Genomic DNA, 27,075 nt, shown 5'->3' with positions numbered 1-27,075 from the left:
TCTAACAAGCAAACGCGCACTCTTCTGGTTACTGACTTTGTGAATCCACAAGATGAAATGCCAGCATACAAAAGTGTTGACCATTTGGGGGCACATTTTCTCTCTGCAAGTAACTTGACTTAGATTTTGTTTACTGTTACCCTAAATATATGGCTGAGCCTTTGGATTAGTTTTCTGTCCAGTAAAACTCGGAGGAAATTTTTGTCCAATGGTACACAGTAGGAAATTATCAAGGACCCTGCTGCTACTTCATGTGGTTCAGACCTGAAGGAACACTGTAGGTCAAAGTCATTATTTCCAGAGAAATATGGCTGTGAGATGGAGTGGAATCAGTACTAATCCTCAGTCTCCAAGACTTGCTTTCTCCAAACTTTCAAGTGTCTTTTTAGGCATTAGCATACAGTAAGAGTGAAGAGTATGATTCAGAAATGTAAATATCCAGTTCTGCCATCAAAGGCCTCCCACAAGTTCTCCCAGCCCTGACACGCTGCTTCCCTCATGGGAGCCTGTCTCAAAACACAGTACTGATCACAATCGCTTCACTGTGCAGCAGAACAGCAGTCACTCCTGCCTGTCTGCAGCTGTGTCCTCTGGCCCTCTATTTCCTCCCTGGCACTCTTCTAGAAGCCCTTTGTGCCCTCCGCACCGCCTGCTCCACACCTCTGCTCACAGGCTACGAAGCATAAAGGAAACTGTGAGTGAAGAAGAGATACCCTGGGGACAGGCAGGTGGGGGACGCACACCAAGGCATATGGGGGCAAGGGCAGGGCTGGCCCTGCGGGCACAGTTTGCACAAACCTGGTCTGGCTGTGGGGCTTGCTCTCACTCCTGGCCAGTGGGAATTCCTCAACACGGACTTAACACTTTTAGTCCCGCACACCCCTTTTCACCAGCTGCCTCAACTGGGTGCTTGCATTTAAACACAGCTCAGGAACATTCACACAATGCTCGTTACTGGATGCGTTTAGAAATGGTCCCAGGGGCCACCTGGGATTGCTCAGGTGCAAAACAAGTGACAAGGTGGGAAAGGAGCACTCTGGTCATGGACACTATGAAACTCACCTGAGCCTCAGTGGACTTGTTCATCCTGCAAAGAACATGTCCCCACAGGTGGAAAATACAGGGGAGCAGCGTTTTGCATTGTTTAACATGAGTGACAGATGGAGGTAAGGGAGAGAGGGCTGTTGTTAGAAATATAAACTCTGTCAGCATTTTTAAAACAACAGTGAATACACTTAAATACATACAAAGTTTATTAAAAATAGGTTGCAACCGAAATACAGTAGAAATGGAAAACTACAGCAGTTTGGATTTTTCCCATAGCAATGCACATCATGAAAAGCACTTTTACACATATTCACATTTGACCTCATCATCCAGGGATGGCCAAATCCACCTTTGTCTGGGTTTGACAAACACACAAATATCCCTGTTTGCACTCATGCTGTGTGTGTCTGTCTCCCACGTGTGACGGGCAGTTATCAGCACCCGTGTTTCTCTAGGCAAGGTGTGGATTTGCCACCTGGAGGCGCCAGTGCCCCTGAGACACCAGGAGGAGCTTGCTTTTTCGGGGGCAAGTGTGCAAATCCTTCATCAGCTCTCGGGACCATTTGACTCTTACTTACAAGGGGAATGGAGAAAGCACACTTTCAAATAAGAACCCTGATAGACAAAAAAATATTTACACTTGTACTTTGGACATTTTATCATACAACTCATATTAAAGTGGTTTCTAGGGCAGCAAATGCCTCTGTTCTACTTGAAAGTGTGCATATTTTCCCAACATACATCTTCGTAAGAGAACAATATGGTACAGAAAGATCATCTGGACCCCATTAGGGCTTTGTCAAATAGGAAATGTGCTTAAAATCACAAAAAAATTTACCATTTTAACATCACACAACATAAACAAACTGAGGTCCGTCTCCCCAACATCAGCCATATACCCACAGCTGAAAAAATGACAGTGATAACTCGGAACTCACAAATTAAAATTAAATAACTCTATTATACTATAAAAACAAAGCTCAAACTGCCATGAATTATTCTTGCAATACTCCAGTTACAGATGGCATAGTCAAGGAATTCCTTTCTTTCCCACAGAATATCAATGTAAATTTGTTTTCAAAATTTAAATTTTCTAGTGACATCTGTGCTTGGGGATCACCTACCAATATCCTCATTCTCTCAGGCATTTTTGATCCTAGTTACATCAACACTGTTCAGCTACAGAGATCTTTGATAGACTCCTTAGAATATATGAAATATTAGTTAACTTTCTAGAATAACTGTCATCTTCAATTTCATCAATGATTTTTATTAGGCTAACAACAACCTGTATTTATAAAAATAAAATCTCCTAAGATTAAATCCTCAAAATTTTCTTCTTTGAGAATTTTAGAAATCAAATATTAATCAAAAATTTAATTTAATCCAATATTCAGAACTGATTGGGGGCTCTTGTTTGTGGGGTGAGATGGGCCGTGCGCCATTCTGCTCACAGGACCTTGCTGTCCAGGCTACTGTGTGGCCCAGACAAGAAGGCAACTGGAAGCACACCCTGAGGGGGCCAGAGGAGCAATCCACGCGTCCGCCCTCGCTCCTAAAAGGCTGAGGCAATGGAGCGCACACAGCAGACAGGGCGGGTAGCCAATCTGAGGGTCATGGGCAAAATGAAGTTTCCAAGAAAGTCCAGGAAGAGACTTCTTGGTCTACAGTGTGTGGCACCAGGACAGGGAGACAGTACTTTGACTGTTCCCCTTTTTGCCCCATGAGGTCAGGACTCCAAAAATAAACCAACAAAAAGATACCCTCACGTGAGATCACTCAGAATCAGACAGGGTTCAAACTGTACAAACAACAATTTCTTGCTGAAGCAAAATAAAATTTCTTGGAATTTGAACATCTCTAAATTACAACCACTTTAGAATCTGAAATTAGAAATCACTTAGAAACACAGCCTTCCCCCTCCTCTTCAGGTTCCCACCTGTGACCCCTGAGCAGATCTGTGTGCACATAGTTGCCCTGTGCCTCTCCTCACTTTGTGTTTAGTTCATTCTCCAGTTCTGTTAATTTACGGGAAGCTTTCACTTTATTGGACACATCTTGACCTTGTGAAAAAAGGCGCTGACGCTCTCTGAATGTCAGGTTTTCAGGGGCTCCGGAACTTCCAGGTAAATCTGCATCTTGGCTGGACAAGAGACAAATGAAAGATTACCCTTCAATGCAGACATGCCTGCCCATAGCTAGCTAAGTCTGCATAATGAGCAATCAGTTGAAACTCTCAGAGAGGAGACACATTCTTTGCTGAATGTTGTTATAACGCTTCTTACAAGTAAACTTACTGGGGCTATGTTTAAACCCACATACAAATATAGGCAAAATGTTATCCTTGTTAAAATTATAACATTCCCCAGTCATATCCAACATTCAGACACTAGTGAGTCAGATTTCAGCAAGCAGGTGTTTCTTACCACTTAAACAAATTTAACCAAAGGGTGCAGTTTCAAAATACAGCATATGACTCACACCTATAGATGCATCTAATTTAATACTAGGAACCAGAATGGCTGTTTTCAAAATAGCTGGCATTGAGAACTAAGATCCAGGTGAGGACAGTCTATGATAATGTACAGCTGGTTTATACTCTGGGCAATCTTAGGGTTGACTCCACATGGCTGAGCAATATCCCTGGCTACTCTCCTCAGATTTTCAACTTTCTCTGGTAGAAGCAAATGACAACACAGCTAACTGCTTCTAGTGCCCAGCCAGTAAGCCCAGCACCTATATCACTGTCTGAAACAGAGCTACATGAGAAAACCAACGTTAAAAAGCTTCCATGTGCTCCTGTGATCTTGTACAATGGAGACACTGAGCTCATAAAGCCTTTGAAACTTCAACCCAGTTTCACACAAGTTAGCAACACCTTTGTCACAGACACTACCAGCGTGACTCGGGGTACCTTCTGGTGTGCTTCTCTCTTGCATCCCGAGGAGCATCATGGGCACCGCTGACTGCCCCAGCAGATGCTGGGTAAGGGTTCGGTCCTTTTCCAAAAAAGAAAAAGTCCAAGTTAAAGTACCTGATTATCTGTAAACCTTCATGACAATAAAGATACAGTGACCCCCACAAAATAAGACACCTTTAATCACTGAGCAAACAAGAAAGCCAAGGCTCTTCATATCAGATGAAAGACGCACCTCAGGAAGCCTGCATCTCTTGGTGGCCTGAGTAACCCAATCACTACTCAGCTGGTGCTCAACAGCTCACCTCCCTTCATCATTTGAGTGGAACACTGCGGTGGATGTGTGATAACCAACTCAAATCTGATGGAGTGCACGGTGAGCACAAGTTCAGAAGACAAAGCCACAGAAATTTCACTTAAATGGGAGGTTAGCAAAGTGTTCCAACATGCTGCTGAAACCAAGATTTTTTTTACAAGATTTCTGAAGCAAATGCAGTGCCAGAGATTAAGCAGGTAAGCACATGATTAAGTTCTTCTCTGGAAAGCTACTGAATTATTTTTTAAGACAAATGGTTGTAATTATTAAAAACAAAGTAAAGTTTTTTAAGCCGGCTGGACTGCCATGGCTGCTCATGGCATCAACCAGTCAGGCAGCCCCCCAGTACCCTTGGTGAGTTGCTGGAGATCCAGAGATGATGTAAATGGAGAGTTCCAGGTGTATCCAAGCATGTGGTAATACTACCACTGATAATATAAAAAGCACAGTGTACTAAATCATTATTAATGTGTACCTATTAATTGTGACAATAAAATATTAAAAAAATCCACACCTGAAAAACCTGCTTATAAAAATATAGGCTGGAGTACTGAATGCTCAAAATACCCCACACTGACAGTATCAAATATTGAATTAAACAGGCCACAAAGCTATTGCTGTACTTTTATATTAAAGCCTCTTTCCCCCCAAACAAGGTGCACAAAATGAATTTTTAAGATGAGTTTTCTTCCATATGAAGATTCCATGGTGCAGAGCCCCCCAGACACACAGACGAGAGGGGGGCCATGGGGTGCTTTACACTATGGCTGCCCCAGGGCCCCCCTAACAAGGCTCAAAAGACACAGCAAAGCATGTCTCTATCTCACGGTCACCCACAGTGGCCTCCTGGAAACTATGAGAAAGGGTCTTTCTGGAGAGAATTCCAAACACATCCTTCATTTCATCTGTCTTTAAAAAATACTGTGGCATCTTTTGAGCTTTGTTGGAAATGTTACTGGCTTCTTTCACTGGTAAAAAAAAAAATTAATTTTTCAAAACTTTTAAACTTTGTTCCTAGAATATCAAAAACCTCCAGCAATATATATATGAATACTACCAATTATAAAGTTTCTCCAGAGCTTTAGTAATGCTTCTTTTTCAATATGTTGCTATGCTGAAATCAGCATTATTCACTCTGATTTGTATCCAAATTCTGTTCCTCACACTGCCCAGTGGAAGAGGCCAAGTCCCACGTGCAGAAGCATGCTTGCCAGAGAGCTCACAACAGAAGGCTGGACACAGGCATGCGAGGGAGTGGACAAAGACAGGGCCAGGTGGGCTCTGCATGAGCTGCAGAGGCCGCACAACTTTACGAAGGATCTTCAAAGAGGCTGAGCAATCAGACGCAGGCTGTAACCTGCTCCGAAGTGCCACTTCGTTGTGAAATAAAGTAAGGGTTAGTGATAGGACTGAGAGCCAAGATGGTTAGAAATGACTCCGACCTGCAGCGTTCCGCCACCAAACCTCACAATTGTCACAACACTTACAAATTTGTACAGCTCAGCTTATAAAATTTAATACAACATTGATAGCACCTTCCTTCAAAATTTGTTACTCCATGAGTGTCTCTAAGAGATACCAAGTTCTAAATACTTATGGTGAAATTCTACAAAAAAGATTCAAGTTGGCTTTCAGAATTTCTCAACCTAGGTATTATGAAACACCAAGCCTTCAATGTGGATTAAAGCTGATTCAGGTAGAGAAAAGGCAGAATTTGGGGAAAAATTCCTCTGTCAGGTTGCACTGAGCTCTGAGCTGCTGACCTCCACTTGTTGGTGACGTGGAGCTCCACAGAATTCGGAAGGTGCATGACTTGCTAAAGCTACACAACTGACCAATCGACTGTATCTGAGTGGGCTCAAAGCTGAATCCCAGTATTGTCACCTGGGTGGAGTTCAGTGTACCTTAAGCATAACTCCTGCTGCTCTGGCACCTCTGCAGGGAGCAGCCTCTGCCTGCAGGCAGCCAGAGGCTTTTCCCTAACTAACCACAACTAGGTCTGCCGCTGCCTGGCTTCTTTCTGAGTGAAAGGCCAGGGAAGGAAGGCCAGGGCGAGGAGAGGAACCGGAGGACAACTGGGGCACTAGATGCTGGGTAGTGGCCATGCTGCAGACCAGCTCAGCAGATGTTTCACCCCCGAGACAAGCCACCACCAAGTATGGGATACCTGACGTGGAAACTAAAAATGCACCTTCATTGCTACCTTTAGAGTCAGTTCAATGTGCAAAAAAGGCACTTGCTCAACCACAGGTGAAAATTGTTGGAAGAGGGAGAGAATGAAAGCCAAGACCAACAGTACTCATGGTCTGGAGTAAAGGGGAAGGACTGATTGTCAGCTGATCAACGGGATGGAGCTTCTCAGAGTGAGAGAAACCAGAGACATTCATCAGCAGAGCAATTAGCAGGACAGTGCAGCTGGGGGTGGAGGGAGATCACCCTGCTGAGTGTCACCAAATGGAACCCAGACTCCACAGCAGGCGATTTCGGGCCATCCCAGGTGCAGCTGTGCAGAGACCAGGTCCCAATCATCAAGACCAGAGGGTGGGGCTTGCACTCTCTCTTTTACCTCTACCTTTACAGTGGCCAGGATGGCAGAAGCTTGGTTTGTTTGGAGGGGGTGGGGGCTGGCCTGTTTTGTGGGCAGTACTGTTGGCTTTGGCCGAGGGTGGCTGGAATGAGTTGGAGAGAAAGATGCCATCGGAGGCCGGGCGTGGCTTGCAGGGGGGCTGCTGTGGCTTAAGGGCGGCAGGAGGAAGATGCCCATAAGACTTCCTCACGCTGGAGTACTTATCCTGACCTGCTAGGCTGCAGTCCTCCTCCTCCTCCTCCTCCTCATTGTACGAAACAAACTTGGCAGTGAACAGCGAGTCTGGGGAGAGGACCTGTGTTTTGAGGTAGGAGGCGTTTCGCTGAGGTGGGGGAGGAGGGGCGCTGGGCACAGGGGACGGGGATGGGGGCTCGTAGTCCCGTGGAAGCGGAGGTCGGCACAGCCCGGGCTCCTCGGGCTCCAGCAACCTGCGCGCCGCCTCCTCGTGCTGTCTGCGCCTCTCGGCCTCCAGGCGGCTGTAATACCCTTCTTCCTGTCGCCTCTGCAGGCGGGAATAGACAAGAGTACAAGGTCAGAGATCAGGAGGGGACAGGCGGACCCTCTGGGCCTTCACGGAATATGACAGGTGCACTGACCACCAGGCCCCATCTTCACACCGACCACATGTCCACAGGACGTCACATTTAACTGTCACAACTACTGCAACAGAAGAGGTGGGTCAACCCAGAAATAGTCTCCTTGGGGAGAATCTTTCTTTCCTGGGAAGGGTACATAGGTCACAGTTGGACTAATCTGGGTTATGTGACATAAAACTGCTCAGCAATAGTTTAGATCACTATCAGGCCCTTCCAGTCACGAAACAAGATGAAGTCTTACACTCCTTTCTTTCCTCCTGCTTCTCCTCCTCCTCCTCCTCCTCCCCCCTTCTGTTTTGGTAGGACATTAACTTACCTGTTAATGCTGTTTTACTAGGAAACCATAAACTGTAAGGAATATCACTTATTTTCCCAAAGCAATAAACTAACAAATAATGCTTTCCAGTTCTTAACTTACATTTCAAATCTTAACAAACTCCCTGGTGGACAGAAAATTAGAGAGCCAAGCATGAATAGCAACAGCAACAAGATACTGAATTCAAATATATTTTGACACATACTGAACATTTTTTCTGACATACATCTGCACAAACTACAGTTGACAGTGTTAAAATTGTTTTGACATTAAAAAAAGATAACAGCACAGTTTTGTTAAAGATTGACATGAGTTTTAGAGCACAGAGGGAAAAAGTAAGTATGAAAGGGAGTGAAAGATCCAACAGATCACCTGCTTAACCCCAGTGAATGTCTAGTGCTGGAATACAGTGAAGTTTCAATTCATTCAACAAAAAAGAATTGCTGGGCCCTGCTGGCACCAAGATAATTGTTCATTCTTGTACCTCTGGGCTGTATCCTCTCCTGCTCCCTCTAGAGCCAAAGCTCATGCACATACACACCAAAGCCCCTGCTCCAACTGCAGAAACTAAGGAGGAAACTTCTCTGCACTCTGTACACCAACTTCGAGCTTCACCTTCTGCTCTCTGCTGGGAGACCCTTGAAGGAGAAGAATTCTTATTCTCCTATCTGTACAAAGTCAGCAATCCCTTGGGCAGGGCAAATTAGAATGACTTCTGTGACTTTGGAAAAGCTCTACCAAGAGCCTTGGAATTACAGGAGGAGCAAGCTGCCTGATAACACAGGGCGGAAACCAAACCCCTTGCAGTTACACCAAGAGCAGATACACCAAAAGAGCAGATACAGTCACATGACCAAGGGGACGTGACTCTACCCAGAAAAGGACCACACATTTTTCTATGACAACACAAACCCGTCAATTCTGAACATTCTGTATTAAAAATAGGGTTTTCAGCTTTTTTACGGTGACCACTCAATTATAGAAGCAGTTACTAAAACACAAGTGCGTTCAGCATAATAGTGAGTTCAGAATGCACGTTGGAAAAATGAACCAAGAGTTCCTCAACAACAAAACGCAGCCTGGCCCTCTGTGGACACAGCCCTGAGGTGATGGCAAGGCTGCCTCACCATGGCTCCAGTGAGGCCAAGACGGGGCCTGACCACAGGCATGGGCACCGGCAGCACTGGCACAGCTGGCAGGCACTGACCTGGGAAAGGCACCCTCCTAACAGGCAGGGGGCTTTCTCAGAACAGCAAACCACCACCAACAACGCCACAGGCTTAGAAACCAGAGGACCAGATTCTGGAAACCCCTGCTTTGCCTCTGTTACACAAGTGAAAAGACTTGTGGGAAAACCCAGCTCCCCCAGTCCTCGGGAGCTGCTGGGCCACAGCAGTGCTGCAGGATGCCCTTCACAGAGGCCCAGGCCTCCCAGCATCCACTGCTTGCCTACACACGCTCTACTCTAGGGGCCACCTATTCCCTAAGTCTAACTGAGCCACAGCATGATATCAGTCCTGCTTGTGGTTAGATTGTCCTGTAGCCTAATCCATCACCACACCACCAAAAGCTTCCTAAAAACAATGGCTGGGGGTGGGGGTCCTACTGACACACCTCACTGCACTATCAAGGAAACAACTGCTAATAAAACTAAGCTTTCCCTGTCACAAGTTGTGACGCTCAAGGCTTCGACCTTCACAGAAGGGAGGTGACTGGGGAGCACAGCCCCTCTGCAGCTGCACAGCTCCCTGTAGTCCCTGGACGAGTTGGGGTCTTCTTGCCCATGGGGAGGGCTGCAGCTATGCACATAGACGCGGATCTGGGAACTGCCTCACAAGGTGCCCATTTCTCAAAATCAGATGTCATTTTACAATTTAACTGAAGAATCACTTGAATTAATACACACACAGAGAAATAAATAACTCAGAATATAAATCAGGTTGTAGACTAAATTTTCCTTGAATGATTTTTTTTTTTTTTTAAATAGCCATCTGTTCTCTTAACCACTACAAAAATGGAGTGATTTTAGTGAAAACCCTATCCGAGATGGTCAGTTACCAGACTGTCTTACTGTTTGTTCCTACTGCCTCCCATGGGGCCGACTCAAGTCAATAACTGAACAAGTGGTATCTTCACAAAAAACGAGCTGGACCCTGTCCAGTGGGGTCCACACCCTGCGAGGGGGCCTGCGCCCAGAGGCCCAGCGTCATACGGACCTAGGAGTTCGGGAGTCTGAGGGACCAGCTCAGAAGGCAAGGGGTCTGGAGGCAGTCCAGAAGAGAGGTAGCAGGCCAGACGGGAGAGAGTTTTTGGTCCGTAACCAAAGCTGGGGGTCCGGCCCTGTTCTGCCGTGTGCATCTGAGCCACGAGGCTAGCCCCTCTGCCCCAGCCAATCACCAGGTCAGGCTAACTGGCAACGCTAGCTGCCCTCAGAGGACCAGGACCTTTTCTTCGGCGTCCCGCTTGGCTCGCTCCTCCTCCAGACGCCGCTCCTCCTCCTGTCTCACACGGTCTTCTGCTTCCCGCCTGCGCATATCCTCCAACTGCTGCTGGCGTCTGCGCTCCTCGTCCTGCAACTGACAGTGAACCACTTTTAACTCTCACCCCAGCCTCCCCAGCCAAGACACCAAGGGCAGACCAGACAAGCAGGACAAGGAGACAGGACACACACAGAAGGCCGAGTTTCTACTCAGGAGATGACAAGACTCACAGCTTTACTTGCTACTTTCAAAGTGAGTGCCCTAAAAACCTCGTCTCCACAGTCCCAGGGTCATCCTCCCACTCATCAAGGCTCACGGAAGCAAGCTGTCACACAGCCATGCACGAAACCACCACTCTTCCATCAGAATGGGTCTGTCAGCCAGCTCCTGTAGACTGACAGACCTGCGTGGCCGAGCCCCACTTTATGAACTATGGAATGCCTCCGCCACCCCAAACACCAAGAAGGACATCCTCTCTGTGCCTGTGGTGGGGGGAGTACCGAGTTGCCCACTCTGGACCCAGTTTCTGCTGACAGCTGTTGCCAGTGCCCACTTCCCTGGGGAAACGAGAGGCCTAGCGCTCTTGCTCCTCTAGCCCTTGGCCACTGACTCCCTCCAGATCCCATCCTGGACCCATCCTGGACCTGAGGTTTGAAAGGAACTCATTCTGATTCACTTTTGTCTGCACCTGCAAAATGCCCGGGGACCACTGCCAACCCCTCACATGGTACACTTAGGTAACGACTAGTCAGAAGTTCTTATGTTGGTCCCGAATCCATCATCTTAGTTTTTCTTTTTTTGGTCACTAGGTTCTGCCTTTTTGAAATAACACAAAAATGTAATGTCTTTACTTCATGACATTCAAACATGTGAGGACATCTTCCCATTACTCCTTCTATTTGTGTTTTTAGCTCCTTATCCTCCTGGTCACATTTCTCTGTACATCACAGGTTAAAATCCCTTTTTTAGACAGAAACTCCGGATTATTGGCCAGAACAACACTAAGACTCTCCTTTTTTATTGGGATACGTGGCTATTTTTTACATTGACAGCCTGAGACAGTGTAACTTTGAAACCCCTGCACATTTCTTCTCATCTGGCATGGAGCTGGGCTACAGGACACCCATAGCCACACCATGACACACCATCAAAAGAACGATTTAAAATCTCTAAGATTACAATGAACTCAAAGCTATCGAGTTCAATCTTTAACCACTGCAAAACTGCCTTACATAAAATTGCTATGATGTATTTCAATATCTAGAAAATTACCAATTTTTCTATAAATTGATCCCAACAAAATTTAAAATGTTAACTTATGAATATAATTTTTGGGGGAAGCAAAGAAACATTAGCAACTTCTCTATTCCTTGATTCCTGTGGAACAAAACACCATATCTGATTGGAAAGAATAAATTAACCTGTGTTATTAGTTTCTTCATATCAGTTAACAATGCTAAAACAACTCAGAACAACTGAAGTGGCCTTGTAGGGGACAGATGAACTTTTCTTTTAGCATGACCTAGCCATCAGTGCAGAGAAGGTCAGCATGCTCAGCTGCAGGGTGGGTTTGCAGCAGGAGCAGAGCAGGCCCAAGTGGCCTGCAAGCTAGGCAAGGGAGAGGCCTGTGAGAACTTCAGCCCTCGGCACCCATCATGAGAAATAGCACCCACACAGCAGCAGCAGAGCACAGAGCTCACAAGTTCTGAGAAAAGCAGCTCGGAGTCGGGCTATGCCCCGCAGCAGGCATTTCCCTTCCAAGCAAGGCGCTCCTCATGCTGCACTTCCCAGAGCCACGCTAAATAAGGCTGGTGCAGCAAAGCCTAGTGCCTGGTACCCGAGGCAAGCTGTTGGCAAGCTGTTATCTCTTCCAGCCCAGCAGGAGCGTCACCATAGGAGGCAAGAATGGCAGGATTTCCAAAAGCACCTGTCTGTCTTACAAATAAATCTATGAACAGACATCCTCTACAGAAAAGCTCTATGCCTTTAAATCAGGATGGTGGACAGCAAGTAAGAGGCCTTTTCCTTATGATCAGCTCATTAGTTACTAATTTTAAAGTAAGAAATATTAATTGGTGCTATTATAATTAAGAAATTTCTTTCCACTCTTAGACTAATTCATGTATTTTCATTTCCAAAAGAAATTATTTTATTCTCCAAAAATATGTTCATTTATTTCCCCTCCTGCCCCCTCCAAAGCATTAATGAGAAAAAAAGAATCTATTGATTTACTCAAAATAACAGTTCCTAAAGTACATTGAACTGTGTGGTTTATGTTCATTGAGAGTAAAAGGCATTGGAACATCAATTACAAATCTGACCACTCTGCAACCTAGCGACACCTGCCTGATGGGACACTGGACTTCAGTCAGGTCAGCTCTTTGCTACACATGGAGAGGACGAAATGCCTGGGGAACAGACGCTCTGGACCAGGACCCAGCATGCATGGGTGGGCTATGGCCCTGCTGACTGGCAGTCCACATATCCATGACTACTTCTGTTTTAAAAAGTGCAGGCTGAGATCTAAATGAGCACAGTTTCAGGCCACAAACACCACCTTCTCTCTCCATTTACTACTGGATCCCCAAGGCAGACAGTAGAGGTTAATATCTGAACAGGAAGTGGGCCATGATACCTTGGCTTTTTTGACATTTTCACCAAACAGACAATTTGAACTCTTGTTAAAGTCCTTAAGAATCTTCCTTCCTCTATACACCTTTCCTGCTCACTCCTACTGGAAGTGACCCCCACCACCACCACCAAAAAAAAAAAAAAACAAAAAAAAACCATTAAGGCCAAAAGATAAAGAACATCCACAATTAGACAACTCATTACAACAGGCATTGGTTCCCTGAGCCCAGCTCTGCCATGCAGCTGCTTATCCAAGAGAAAGCTCCCCCATGCTATAGTCAAAGCTCTTCTTAAGAACAGCCCTTCCCACGACAGCACCATGTGTCCCTGCCTCAGCCCAGCCTACTCGCTATTGCTGCCTTTTCCTAATCCAAGGAAACTGATTAAAATTGTAAGACCCAGAGCTCAGGTGCTGCACTGTCTCAGTGACAGAGACAAAGCAGAGTGACCCCAAGCAGGCAGTAAGACATGCACCTGGTGCTCCTTTAGGCCAGCTCTGGTCTTGACCCACAGGTGAGTTCTGTTTTCTCCATAACACACACTCACTGGCAGTGAGATGAACACGTTTCTCTTCCTGATTCCTTCAGTAACTCTGCCCTCCTTGGGGAGTCACTGTCCATACTGGGCAGGGCCTGTCTCTGTCCAGGGTGCTCCGGTGTAAACAGTACACAGGCATAACCTCCTCCTGAAGGTCACTTCCCCAGATAGGCTTTTGATCTCATCCCCTCCACTCTCTGTGTCTAATGCCTACTGCACACACCAAAGCCAGGCTAGCGAGTGGCATGGGATGGGAGGGCCAGATGGGGTTTTCACACAAGGCATCCAGAAGAGCTTCTAAAACCAAAAAACATTCTGGCCAAAGAGGAGGAGCACTGCTGTAGGGTCTCACATTATTCTGGTCAGCAGATGACCACTGAAGTGTGGTAAAAGGCAAAGCTGAGACAACCACTGGCGCTGGCCAGGCCCTGGGACTGTCTGGTGGAGTGAGTGGCCAGCAGCACTATTCTATGACAAGGAGGTGCTTTGTGTAGCACCAGGAGTACTCGGGACTGGGGGACAGGCAATGTTGCTGTGGCCGGACCTGTGACGGCAGGCCAGACTCACACCAGGCTTGGCTCTTTCACTCATCCACTTGGCAGGTTTGTTATGAGGAAAGGAGAAACAGAAGCGATTATTTGGCAACCTAGAGCAAAAATGGCAGGGGTTATGCACACTGCCACTGGGCAGGAGGATTAGCAAGCTGCCCTGTGAACCTCTGCCTGTGAAGCTTTCAAAAGCCCAGGGACCACCTGCCCTGGACCCTATTTGGATGGGCTCCATAGGCAGGACAGGTTCAGACATGCCCAGGTCTCCTGGAGCCAAATCTGCCTGTTGGAGCTAAGGGAAAGACCCTGCAGGCAAAGCTCTGCTGCAAGCTGGCCTGTGGGGCTCCTCTAGCTAGACACTGTGGGTTGAACAGGACGGTACATCACTCAGTAATCAAGACTTGGAGGGCCTCTCAGCCTCTCCCTCTCCACATGCCCTTGGAGTTCGGGGATCTGGCCCCAGAGCCACTTGCCTGGCCATTACTGACCATCAACCACATGCTAGAACACCTCCAGAAATGGACAGATATCACTGCTGCCCACAGAGGTGAATGCACATGTGATGAGCCATGTTTAGGGATGGAGGACACAGTGCTCAGCACACAAGCAGTGAGGGGGAAAGGGTGATCAAGAGCTGTGGAAGAGGGCACAGGCCACAGCGCTGGGCAGCAAGCCCACAAGATGTCATGGCAGGAGGCAACCAGCCAGGGCAACCCCAGAGAAATGACATGGCACTCAGGTACGAGCTGGCAGGCACACTGAGAGTCATCACATGGGAGTGGGCAGGCAGCTGCGTGGGCACTAAGGAGGACATGGAGCCAGACAGACTTCAGGGAGGACCAGAACGTGTTATTGGGGGGCAGAGACTCACTCAGGAGGGCTGGGGGTCTCTGAGGCTGCTACAGCTGCTCTGTCTAGAGACCCTGTGAAGGGTCAGGGGCAGAACAGAGAGTGCCGCCACACTCTCCCCATGACTAGGCAGGAAGGGACAGCAGCTCAGGCTAAGGGACCAAGGTGGTCAAGTGCTAAGGCAGAGAGGCCAACGGTTCTTGAACAGAGAGAGGGGTTATGGAGACGGCAAAAGTCCCCAGGTGAGCAGCTGAGCCTTCACTGGAACGAAGAGGGTGGAGGCAGGGGCTGCTGGGAGGCTGCGGGCAGAAGGGCTTCAGTCCTGAACACTGACTGCTCCAGGAGACAGGCAGGAGGTCTCCAGGTCTCAAGGGTAAGGGGGTGTGGCACTGGCATCGTGCAGCCCTGAGGTGGCAGGGGCCACTGAAGGGGTAGAAGGGCAGGAGCCAGCCTAGGCAGCCTCCCACTGTGGGAATGCCGCTGCTCCCGCCAGGAGTGGACCTGTCTCACTCGTCGCAGATGCGCTAGGACACTTCTCCAAGCTGCTCCCTGAAGACCACATGCTTGTTGCTGCCCACTAACCCTTCAGGAGGCTCCCGGGCAACCTGCGAGATCTGACAGCACGGGCATGCTACAGACAATGGCACATTATCAGTAACACGGATACTCACCAGGGCTGAGCTGAGAAATGCTCAGAAACACGTGGGTTACGTGACTATTAATACTCAAAATACTTGTCTTTTTAGATGCTCAGAACTGTTTCTTTGAAATAAAAATCTAAGTGTGGGCTGGGGTTGTAGCTCATCGGTAGAGCGCTCACCTAGCACGTTCGAGGCCCTGGGTTCAATCCTCAGCACCACATAAAAATAAATAAATAAATAAAATGCATTGTGTCCAACTACACTAAATAAATAAATATATATTTAAAAAATCTAAGTGTGCCCATTATTCTTAATCATTGCCACTCATCCATCAATGTCTCATGGCATTCAGACTCTTGTAGAGCATAGTCAGCCTGTCAGAGTCTCAGGCCTGTGCCTGCCACATGGTGGACACTGACAAATGTGAAATGCTCTACCACCTGATTGATATTTTCCATTTACATCTATGGACACCTCACATACAAAGTAGGGGGATTATATATTTTTTTCACTTTTTCTTTACATAAAACAAAAGGAAAAGATACAGAGCTCATAAAATATGCTTTCTGATTACCAGGGAAGTAACACATCTTAAGAAAGCTTTTCTGTGGGTGACACTGTCCCTGTGCTGAAGAGGGGACTGGTGAAACAGCATCAAGACAAACCCAGATTAAGAAATATTTGCAGTGCTGCCTGGGGCTGCCACCATTTCACCCCGTAGTTGATCCAGAACAAAATGGCTTCAAGTCAGTAAATACAGATCAGTCAGAATGTGATGGTCTAGCAGGTTACACATCTGCTTCTTAATCGTGAAGAGCAGTAACTCTTCAACCAAAACTTCCCCAAACTGACAAACATGTTGGACTCACAACAGAGCACGACCTGACCATCTGGTATGGCTGATAAGCTAAGATTCCATGTTGGATTAGTAAAGAAAGTGGCAACTGAATATCATTTCAACTGAGCTTATAACAACTGAACATGTAAAATCTATTAATATAACAAGAATGAAATAGATTACTCATTGCAAACTTTAGTTGTTTAGCTCACATACTAATGACTACATAAGAATACATAGAAGCAAATTATAACTAAAACTGAGAAAAGATCAAAACCATAAACAAACAGTAACACTTAAAGTTAACAGAGAAAAGTAAAAAGTAACTAAATCTAGTAACATTCAAAAGCATGCTTCTAGAGAGTCACAGGGCCAGTCCCCTGGTCTAGGAGACCCTGGGCAGAGCTGATCTACTGAGAACATAAAACAGCCACCACCAGAGGAGGAAGGAAAATCGAGACAGGAGAAGCACCAAAGGAAAGAAACAAGAACATACCAAATCTAGAACAGAGATTGCTGGCACAGCAGTCTGCTGCAGGCAACAGAGAAGGAAAAAAAAAGAAAGATGAAGCGTGAAAAAAAAAGTTAGACTCAGACCTGAATTCTGCCATCGGCATACTTTGTTGCTATCATGCTTCATGTTTTTGGACAACCTGAGGAGAAAACTGAAGAACTGAAAGCTAACTTCTCATATGAGAAGTAGGAAAGTGTCCACATGGTATTAAATACTTGGGCTTCAGCATTAAGATACATAGAAACCAAAAAAGCCAAATTTTCTTTGGTCTCTTATTCGGACACTACGATATTAACCTTAATGTAATTAATGGAGAAAAAATTATTACTTTTTATTAAATTCTTATAAAAAAAAGCTTTCCCAAATATAATCCAGACTAAAAGGCTTTGAAATATTCAGGGTTTTAACCATTTGGAAAAACTCTGACAGACCTTCAATAAAAATTTCATCTTCACACAGAAGAATCCTACAGAAATGTTATGCTGCAGCTGCCCACTCTCACTGGCTGCTGGAGCAGGGCTTTAGTAGTCGAGTGCTCACATTGCCTGCTCGGGGAGCATGGTCTACACCACAGGCTGTGCTTTCCCTGCACCTGTGACTGCTGGGCAGTCAGAGCTGAGCTGTACCTCCCTGAGCAATGACCTGTCTCCTGGCACACAGCAGGGCCCCTGGCCAGTGTGCAGCAGGTGCACCAGAGCTGGCCAGAACAGTGAGTGTTCCCGAGAGCTTCAGCTCTGCGTGTGCTGGGGGAAACTACTCAAAGGACCAATTGCAAAAGTTCCTGGCTCTTACCAAACAGTAGCTCTTTCAAAGAAAGCACTTCTAATTGAAATACCATCATTCTTAAGGGAGTTTATTACTGATGACTTACTAAATAAAACAATATTGTCATTAAAATCACATTTTGGTCTCATTTAAGAAACTTATGAGTCTAAAAGGGACTCAGGATAAAGTTATGGGGCAAAAGTTACAAACACATTTGGCTGATATTGATTTTATATATATAAAACATATATATATATACACACATATACACATGTGTATGTACGTGTGTGTGTGTGTGTGTGTGTGTATGACTAAGAAGCACGTGTGTGAGCAAACTGAAAAGGACCCCACTATTGGCTCTTGTGTGCTCACAGGTATTCTCTAAAGTTGAATTTCATCATAGGGTGGGAAGATAAGAGGGCTGACCTACAATCAGTACTGTTTCAGCCCTTCAATTCACTGCATTAAATTAGAGCTGAAATTAGAAACTAAATCCAAGACCAAGAGAACATGCTCGTGGCTGTCTCCTGCCAACACTGCACTGTGCAGATTAAAAAGGAACACTGAGATCACCAACATGACCTCGACAACAGCTCTCTCCACAAGTTCATGTTCAATGCCAAATTAGTAAAGTGCCTCTCTGGATGAGGCAACAAAGAATCTTTCATCTAAAATTTGGCATTTAATAAGTAATTGAGTTAAAGTAAATATTGGTTTTAAATTTTTATTTGAAACAAAAGTAATTTCCAAAATATAGAGAAATAAGGTAAGATCAAAAGTTCTCAATATCTTTATACTATAATAGTGAAACTATTAATCTGATAAATACCTGCTTCATCAATGGTATAATTACTACAAAGACCGTGCCTGGCAATGATTTAACACTTTCACATTCTTTGCTCCCAGTCAGGATCAGGAGAGTGATCTGACACGTTTGTATGTGCTTTGTCAGCACAGGCACACCCACTGTGCCCACAGCAGAGTCCATGAGGCCAAGCCAAGTATTTACTGTCTGGCCCTTTAAGGAAAGCTTTGCAGACCCCTGATCAAGATTATTAGTGGTCATTAGCAAATACCTATTATCTCCCTTAATTATGAGGCTGCTAAATAAGACAATAGTGGATTTAATTCTTGTCAAAGCACAAGTACCAGAACTTCCAGCACCACGTCCTGTCCCAGCTCACTTCTGTGGGTCAGGGGCAGACACCCTTCCTACAGCGAGCATGCTGAACCAAAGCCCACCCTACTCCTTCCTGTCCACGGGCCTGGCTGCCTCCGGGACACATATGCGGCAGCTCAAGCAGGGAGCACAGATACCACGACCCAGGAGCTTTGCCCTTTACCCTGGCTCTCCGCTCGGCCTCCAGGCGCTGCATGATCAGCATGGTGTCCACGTCATCATCCTCCTCCTCCTCGTCGTCCTCGTCCTTCTGCTTGGACTCCTGCAGTCTCTTCTGGAACTGCCACTCCAGCATGAGCTTGCGCAGACGGTCACTCTCCTCTGCAGTGCGCTCTGCCCTGCTCTGCAGCTCGTGGATCTCCTTGCTCAGCATGTCCACGATGTGCAGTTGTTGCTGCTTCTCCAGTTTCTCCCTGGCGTCCCGCTTCCAGGGGTCTGGAGACAGGCTGTCTCCAGAGGAAAGCTCCTCTTTGCTGATGGTGATATACTGCAAGTCTCTGCGCTCGATGGTACGGGGCTGCTGCTGGGGCTGCAGCTCTCGAATAACTGTCTCCTGGGGCCTCTGGAGTGTGGATGGCTTCTCAGGCTTTGCCTGAGGGGTGGCCAGGGGAGGGAAGGAGGCAGGGTGCAGAGGTGGTGTGCGCATCTGACCCAGCTTCCTCTCCTGCTCCCTGCGCTTCCTCTCACGCTCCTCTTCCAGGCGGGCCTTCTCCTTCTCATACCACCTCTGGTGCTCCTCCCTCTTCTTCCGTTCTGCAGCTGCCTGAGCCGACTGTGGAACCACCTGGTTGGCGGGAGGGGGTGGGAGAGGCAAATCCATTGGCATCCCATCAAAGTCTCCAGCGTAGTGGACAGGAGGTGGAGGTGGAGGCGGAGGCAGCTCTGTTCTGATGGGCTGGGAGATGGCCACTGGGGTGGGCAGCACTGCTGCTGGTGTTTTCCATCGGCCAGGGCCACTTTTGGTCAGTGTGGAAGCAGGGGTGGCAGACTTGGAGGAATGGTTCAGGTGCTCTTGGCTGGAGGTGCTGGATTCCACTGAGGAGCTCTGATTTATCCACAGGTCACTGTCAGATTTCCGATCCATAACTGCCTCTACTTGCTGTCGCTCAAGCTGGTAAGCTTTCTCTTCCCGAAGCTCTTCTTGGGAACGGGCAACACGCTGGGAAAAGAAAAAGGAGAAATATTATACTTCAGTTATTCACCAGAAGAAATCACCCCCAATTCACAGACATTTCACATTTGTGGAGAAGACAAACTACAGAAACTGATAACGAGGGTCTGGACTGGAGGCTGGGGCCACCCTGTGGCTCACTAACCAAGAGGGCTGCAGTGAACTGATCTGCCCAAGAAAGGATGAGCCGTCCCCTCTGCATCACAGGAATAGTCAGTCCCATGGCTGCTGGTGCCTTCCTTGTGCTCCAAGGACAGTGCACAAGGGCTACCAGCCTCGCAGCTGGCTGAGAAAAAGTGAGTGAAGTCTTTACAAAGGGCAGAGCAGTGAGTCCTCTTTAACAAGAATTCTAATCCTCACAAAGAGGAATTATTATATTTAAGCCATTTAATCCACCCTTGGACCATTTCTGAATGAGTCCTGAAGCTTAGGACTAGCTTTATAAGCTCTTTAACAGAGATGTGTCCATGGACAAGGCCCATGCATCTGAGAAGAATCCATTCCTATCCTGGAAATGTAAAAAAGGCAGTGCTATAATCCCAATGGCCATGAGGTTTTATGTGCACATGAAAGAAAAGAGAAATGAACACACTTTCCATAAACAAAAAAGAGAAAGTATCCCTTTAAAATACAACAGCATAATGGAAAAATGGGTCATTTACTTCCAACACTTAGCTACAGCTTTACTTTTCAAACAGAAAGAGCTTCTTCATTACCAGGACACATAATCTATATACTACACGAAGTATTGAATTACATGGAATCTGTGGAACTGCTGTAGGGTCTGCGACTCTGCACCTGTGGTCTGGCAAGACATCCAGGCAGGGGCGAGGAAGGGCATCCAACACTCACAGGACCAGGCTGCCGTGGGCCATCAGGAAAAGGCAGGATGGGCCAGTGGATCAGACCAGAGGACCACTTCTGCCCTCAGAAAATGGGCTATGGCTCTCCTCGTGCACTGCCCCCTGTGAGTGGGATGCTCTCCTCTCTGCCTGCCTGCTTCTCTCACCCTTCAAGGTTCAGCTCAAACCCCACCTTGAGGCTCAGGTCTTCTCTGACACCTGAATGGAAGATTGGCTCTCAAGCAGGTACTTCTTATTTGGTTCCACTCACACCAAGCCCTTGCTTTGCTGGCCCTCAGTGGAACCCTCCACCACAGTAGCACAGACTACCCTGTGTCTACCAGCCCCACTTCCCAGGTGCATGACAAGCTCCAGGGATGGAGACAGAAACAAAGTGCAAATGACATCCCTGGTTCTCACTGCTCTGTCCTGCTTCAGGGAGCCCTGGCCCAGAAGTGCAAGGCCTTCTGCCACTAAGGCTTCCTTGCACAGACACAAGAGCACACATTCTCTCACTTATCCTATATCCTGTACTATGTCTTTTTTCCTCAGACCATAAAACCATAAAAGAAGAAAGAGAAAATTCCAACTGTGCCTCAGAAATCGCTCATCATCCTGTCTCACTGGTCCCTTTTGTTCCCTCGCAGGTGCAGAGGTTTGTGGAACCACTTGCTTCTAACCTGAATGGCAACACTGGCATGACTGCTATCTGTGTGCATGTGGGGCTTCTCCTCATAGTCTGGCCACTGGTTCTGAGGAGGAACCATGCGATCCTGGGATTTGGAGGCTGGGAACGTGAAATATTCTCTGGTGTATGTCTGAGTCGGGATGGGGTAGGCTTCAGGTCTGGGTGGAGGGCTCTGCTCCTGCAAATTGTGAAGAACAAGGAAGAGTGAGTCATCTGCAACTTTAAAACAGATTAATTCCGTTTCCAGTGATCTGTTTTAAGATAAAAAACCCTATATATGTTAAATACTGTATTAAAAATTAAAAGTGTTTTGAGTCCAGATTGTGAATAATAAAACACATTTCATTTTCTCCAGATTTAATTCAACATGAATTTACCTGACTAGTTACTAAAAATCCAAAAATTAAATGCTATAAATCTGAGAGTCAGAACCAAGGCCACTTTGCTGAGTAAGAGCTGCTTTAGGTAACTGGGATGGTCCCAGGGGACCTAAGGACCTAAGAGAGGTGAGAGCCACAGAACATCAATCAGACCTCAGCGCAGAGGTTCCCCGTGGAGACAGACGTTATCTTGGCTGTGGTTCCAGAGGAATATGGGCTCTTCCCTCCAGGACTCGGTGGCTGATCTGTTGGAAACAGGGAAAGGTTTCATAGTAAACCAACCACCTGAGGCAGGTGAGAGTGTCCTTAAAGGAAGCAATGGTGTCTCACATACCACCACACTGCTCACACCACAGATCAGACAAACACATGAGGTGGGGGAGAAGCTGGGTCCACCCAGCTTGCAGATGGGTGGACCCAGACCAGAGCTTTTTCCAAGACTAGGGATAGGGTAAATAGTGAGCACGCCAGGCTTTGAGAATCTTGTGCCTCACTGTGTTTCCTACTATGACTTCTCTCCATGAAAAATGTCAAAACCATCTTGGCTTCAGTTGGTAATTTGCCAATCTTGGTCAAAGACATTACCAAGACATTTTGCCCAGAGCATCAACTGGGCTTTTACTTCTGTTACAAAAAAAGAATGTTAAGAATGGTAGTCCTGACATCCTTTGTCTCTCACTCAGCCAAAATACACAGGTGATGACACCTGAATAGCTAACACAGAACCGTGCCCCCTCACTGCTGACTGTGACCACATGGGTACTAAGGAAGGAAGTGACCCCTCTTACTTGCCACGTTGGGGCTAGAGCGATGGTCAGCTCTGTTTTTCATCAGTCTGTCATCTGGCAATTTCTTTGGCTCACTGTACTCTGCCCAGGGCAGCTGAGGACTCTCTGGTGACCCATTTTGAGCTGAATTATTATAGAGCTCAAAACCTTCACTCTTTGGTCGGGGTTTACCTGAGCCACGTCGATCTGAAACTGAAATCAAAGTACATTCAATATCTCTTCATTGGTTGAAAGATCTTAGACACCTTGTTTAGCTTAAAAGGAAGATAAATTCTAAAAATATTTAAATTTCATAAGAACTTTTCCCAGCAAGAAAATAGTGATTTTTATGTAAAGGTAGATTCTTTGTATAGAACTGTTAAAAAGCTTTCAAATAAAAATCCTGAGAATATAGAAAGCTTCTCACTTAACCAGTATCTACAGAAAAAAATATACTTCTAAAATTCTATTCTCATCAAATGACACCCATGTAAATAACCCCTTCTAAAGTAAATTTAAAAACCAGGAGACAAATGTGGTCTCCTTGTTCCTCAAGACTTGCAAATGGTCTTGTCACTGGATCGCTGAGGTCAAAGCATTGTTATGGTGCCAGCTGTCTGCGTCCCATGTTCTACCTGCTGCCAACTCTGATATGCTGTGTGCATTTAGGGGCTTCCCTCTCTGGCTTCTAACTCAAAGTCGAGTTTGCTTGTGTCCTGTTGTATGGGGTGGGGTCAAATGTAAGAGGCACACAGAGGCAAGACTCATGATGAATGTGTGGTTAGCTGGGGTGCCCTCCCCGCCTGCTGGCTTCAGTAAGCAAAGGCGCAGACTGCCAGGACCTGGCATGCTACTTCCAGCTACAGATGTCAGGTTCTATGGAGAAGAGGGCTCTGTGAAGACCACACTTCACAAGCTATGCACATATTAAAAAAGGTATTATTTCAGAGATCTGGAAGGTATGCATGACTTCAGAGAATGAGTCATTATGTTTTTCTCCTCGAGGTTTCTGAAGGGATTCTTTAAAAAGCCTTGAGTTTATATTAATTTCATCATGAGATGTTTTTGATGTAGTTATACAAACACAGTTCCCACAAATAAATTATTTTAAAAACTGAATTCTTAATTTAAAGTGAATTACATACACTAAGATACATAGCTTACTTCAGCACATGTGTGAACATTCCTTCAGTAAAGAATGCGCCATGTCCTTTAAGGACCTCCCACCCTAGGCTTGCCTATCAAAACTGAATCTTTACTCACTCACGACTGGCTAGGCACCTATTTGCTCCTGGCCTACAGAAGCTTATCAGCAGCATGGGATCAGCTCCATGGGAGCAGAAAGGAACTGGAGGATCAGAATGGACTCCCAGGGCAGGTGGCACCATCTGAGTCTTGCTATTATGCTTTCAGCCTTGACATCCTTATTTTCAAAACTGAGACAGTGATAATACCAGCACTGGTTCTGCTGTAAACTACTAACAAGTCATGTCTGATACATCTAGCACACAGCATATGGTCAGCAGAAGCCAGCTGCCCCTGGTCAGCGAGCACTTTATGGTCCTTACTTCTCTGCATCATGGGGGATGGCTGGTTGAGGAGGGTGGCCAGGCCGTGATAGATGGCACCTTGCTTTGCTACCTCGAGTGTAACCACGGAACTTGTTCTTGTCATGAGTTCTGCTGCCCTGGGAAGAGAATGTCACCAGTGTAAGAAAAATGAAACCATATTCACTGTCACTTTGTCAGCCATGGCAAACACAGCCATCAATCATGTCACCCAGCCTCATATGCCATTTTGGACAATTCTGACTTTCAGACAAATTACCTTCTGCCACTTCCTTCCTTTGAAAAATGAACCATAAATGCACACTAACATATCCCCTAATATATTAAGATAGTAAGATTAGCTGGGTGTGTGGTGGCATATCTCTATAATCGTAGCTACTTAGGAGATTGAGGCAGGGGATCCCCAAGTTTGATGTCAACCTGGGTATTTAGTGATACTCTGTCTCCATTTCCTCACCCCCTGCCAAAAAAATAAATAAAATAAAATAAATGGAGCTATGGATATAGCTCAATAGCAGAGCACCCCTGGGTTCATTCCTGTTAGAAAAAAAAAAAAGATGATATTCAAAAATTACAAATTTCAGAAAGTACTGAGTGTGTGTGTGTGTGTGTGTATCTCTAGTTTACAAGAAAGTATTCTAGACTAAAATATATAGTTATAATTTGATAGCAAAGGAAATGTCAAATACACTAGGAGTTTACACTTAAAATACTGTAGAATAATAAGGGCACAGAGCTTTTTAGCTTTCATCTCCCAATTTCAAAACTGTATGTGAAAATCACATAAAAACACTAAGCTTTCAAATAATCCATGGGTCATACCTTTCCTGAGAGAGCCCCACCAGACTGCGTCCATCCACACTGAGGAGCTGGTCTCCTGCTGCTAGTCGTCCATCCTGGCTCACCATGCAGTGTGCAGACACATTACGGGAGAAGAGAAGCAGTGTGAGCAGACTGGCTGTCCCCCTAGTCCTGCCCAGTCCCGCTCAGCCAGGGGCACCAGCACATAGCACCCATCCCGTCCATCAAGCACAGGACATCAAAAGCCTGCCTCCTTAGCAGTGATACTGACCACATCTGCAGCGCCTCCTTTCACGACGGACTTGACATAGATGCCCAGTTTATCCTGGCCAGCGCCCTACACAAAAACAAGGTAAGAAGCTGAGTGCACAGCAGGAAATGAAATGGGCAGCAAAGTGCAACAAACCAAAACTTGCCGTGAGCGCGCAGAGAGCTGCACCTCACTCCAGAGCTCTGAACTACTTCAACAGAATCAATATTCCACTTGCTACACCTGAAGAAACTACAGAAAATATTTCTACTTTTTGATTCCAAATTTGGAAGAAAGAAAAAAGCTCCTGAAAAAATCAATTTTCTTAAATCAGCTGATAAGACTGAAATGGACTTAGAATCCTGAACTGACCAAGAAGGGTCCAAGCAGCTCGCAAGTCAATCATCAGCATTCACATGACACATGCTGTTAATCACAGGGCAGAATTTCTATCCTCTGCAATTCACCCTTACACCCATGTTCTTTTCAAAATTTAAAAAAAGAAAATGAGTTTTTTTTTTTTTTTTTTTTGGTGTGTGTGTGTGTGGTCAATAATAAGAGGGACTTAAGTAGTATGAGGAAAATTATGCATTAAATACTGTAACTTACACTTTGTAACTCTAAACAAATAGTAAAGCTACAAAACCCAAGCCATATAAAATTGTTACATTATTCTTTCATAATAAAATGACACATACTTAGGTATATGTATAATTACAGAATCATCTATATTCTACTTAGACATCATAATTACAAGATAAAAATTAACACCGAATAGTTTTCTAGGATCATCAAAGGAACAATTACACATGAAATCTTATTTGGGTATTACTGACATTCTATGATTGAGTACATACATTTTTAAGCCAAGACAAAGGTAAATTCATATCCACTTAAACACTTAGGAATTATTACATCATACAAGAAAGTATATAAGATACCACAGAAAGGGAAAAAACAATGATTTTAGCAAGTCACTTAATTAAAATAGATTTTTTACAAGACCCTGTGATGATGCAATTTTCAGTTGGAAACTATCCACATTTCCCCCATTTGTTAACAATTTCCTGTCCCATGTCTACAGCTGCATTCCCCCAGTTGCAGGCAGCCCCATAAGGTAGCCCAGCACTGGAAAGTAATCACTCTCCACGACAGCCACAGAAGCCTCCCTGGAGCAGGGCAAATCCTGCGCCTTTCAGACAGAATGAACCCATACTAGGTACCCAACAAATGGCAATTTTCTGACCTCAGACAGTCACTTAGCAAAATCAGTAAACTATACTTTTTTCCTGACCTCACCTGAGCAGGTACCACCTTCCTTGGTCAGGGACCCAGGAACACACAAGACCTGACTTCTAAAACCTCACCTGTGCATGTACCACTTTCTTTGGTTAAGGGGCCCAAGGCGCATACAGGACCTGACTTCTTTTTTTTTAATTTTTTTTTTTTTTTTAGTCGTAGATGGACACAATAACTGTATTTTATTTTTATGTGGTGCTGAAAATGGAACCCAGTGCCTTCCACATAAGAGGTGAGCACTCTACCACTGATCTATAACCCCAGTCCAGGACCTGACTTCTAAGGCAGCCCCAGCTGCTGTTAAACTGGGTTAATGATCTAATTAGTCCAAGTGTCACATATTGATATCTTTGTGAGATACAAACAACTTCTTAATTGCACAACACAGCTGTTCAAATGACCATTCTGCTCATTCAACAAGCCTCCCTTGCGTGCCCCTCCTGCCATGAGCTCTGTGTTTGCACATGTGAAGAGAGACATGGCTGCCTGGATGGAGCCTACCGCCAGGAGGGCCTCTGCTTGCTTGTAGGCATCAATCACTCTGCCA

The 27,075-nt window shown here is 45.8% G+C and overlaps 1 protein-coding gene across 24 annotated transcripts in view; it reads right to left on the bottom strand.

The window, feature by feature from the left end:
* Nucleotides 1-1,230: 1,230 nt before the first annotated feature.
* The window catches only part of Afdn (afadin, adherens junction formation factor), a 126,072-nt gene continuing 100,227 nt past the window's right edge, over nt 1,231-27,075 (bottom strand). For 7 of the 24 annotated variants that reach the window (XM_078018689.1, XM_078018693.1, XM_078018686.1 and 4 more), the window contains 12 exons: nt 25,251-25,316; nt 25,001-25,074; nt 24,179-24,297; nt 22,632-22,823; nt 21,997-22,088; nt 21,456-21,641; nt 18,926-19,921; nt 16,800-16,835; nt 10,224-10,355; nt 6,847-7,369; nt 3,962-4,046; nt 1,231-3,190 (listed from right to left, as the gene is read on the bottom strand). In XM_078018689.1, the coding sequence (XP_077874815.1) occupies nt 3,037-3,190; nt 3,962-4,046; nt 6,847-7,369; nt 10,224-10,355; nt 16,800-16,835; nt 18,926-19,921; nt 21,456-21,641; nt 21,997-22,088; nt 22,632-22,823; nt 24,179-24,297; nt 25,001-25,074; nt 25,251-25,316 (2,655 nt within the window). In that variant the 3' untranslated portion in view covers nt 1,231-3,036. The remainder of the gene's footprint in view (nt 3,191-3,961; nt 4,047-6,846; nt 7,370-10,223; nt 10,356-16,799; nt 16,836-18,925; nt 19,922-21,455; nt 21,642-21,996; nt 22,089-22,631; nt 22,824-24,178; nt 24,298-25,000; nt 25,075-25,250; nt 25,317-27,075) is intronic. The other 17 variants (XM_078018702.1, XM_078018703.1, XM_078018705.1 and 14 more) reach the window with 10 other exon arrangements.

This window comes from Ictidomys tridecemlineatus, chromosome 8 (genome assembly GCF_052094955.1).
Source record: "Ictidomys tridecemlineatus isolate mIctTri1 chromosome 8, mIctTri1.hap1, whole genome shotgun sequence".
Lineage (NCBI taxonomy): Eukaryota > Metazoa > Chordata > Mammalia > Rodentia > Sciuridae > Ictidomys > Ictidomys tridecemlineatus.
This window is presented reverse-complemented; position numbering and strand designations above follow the sequence as displayed.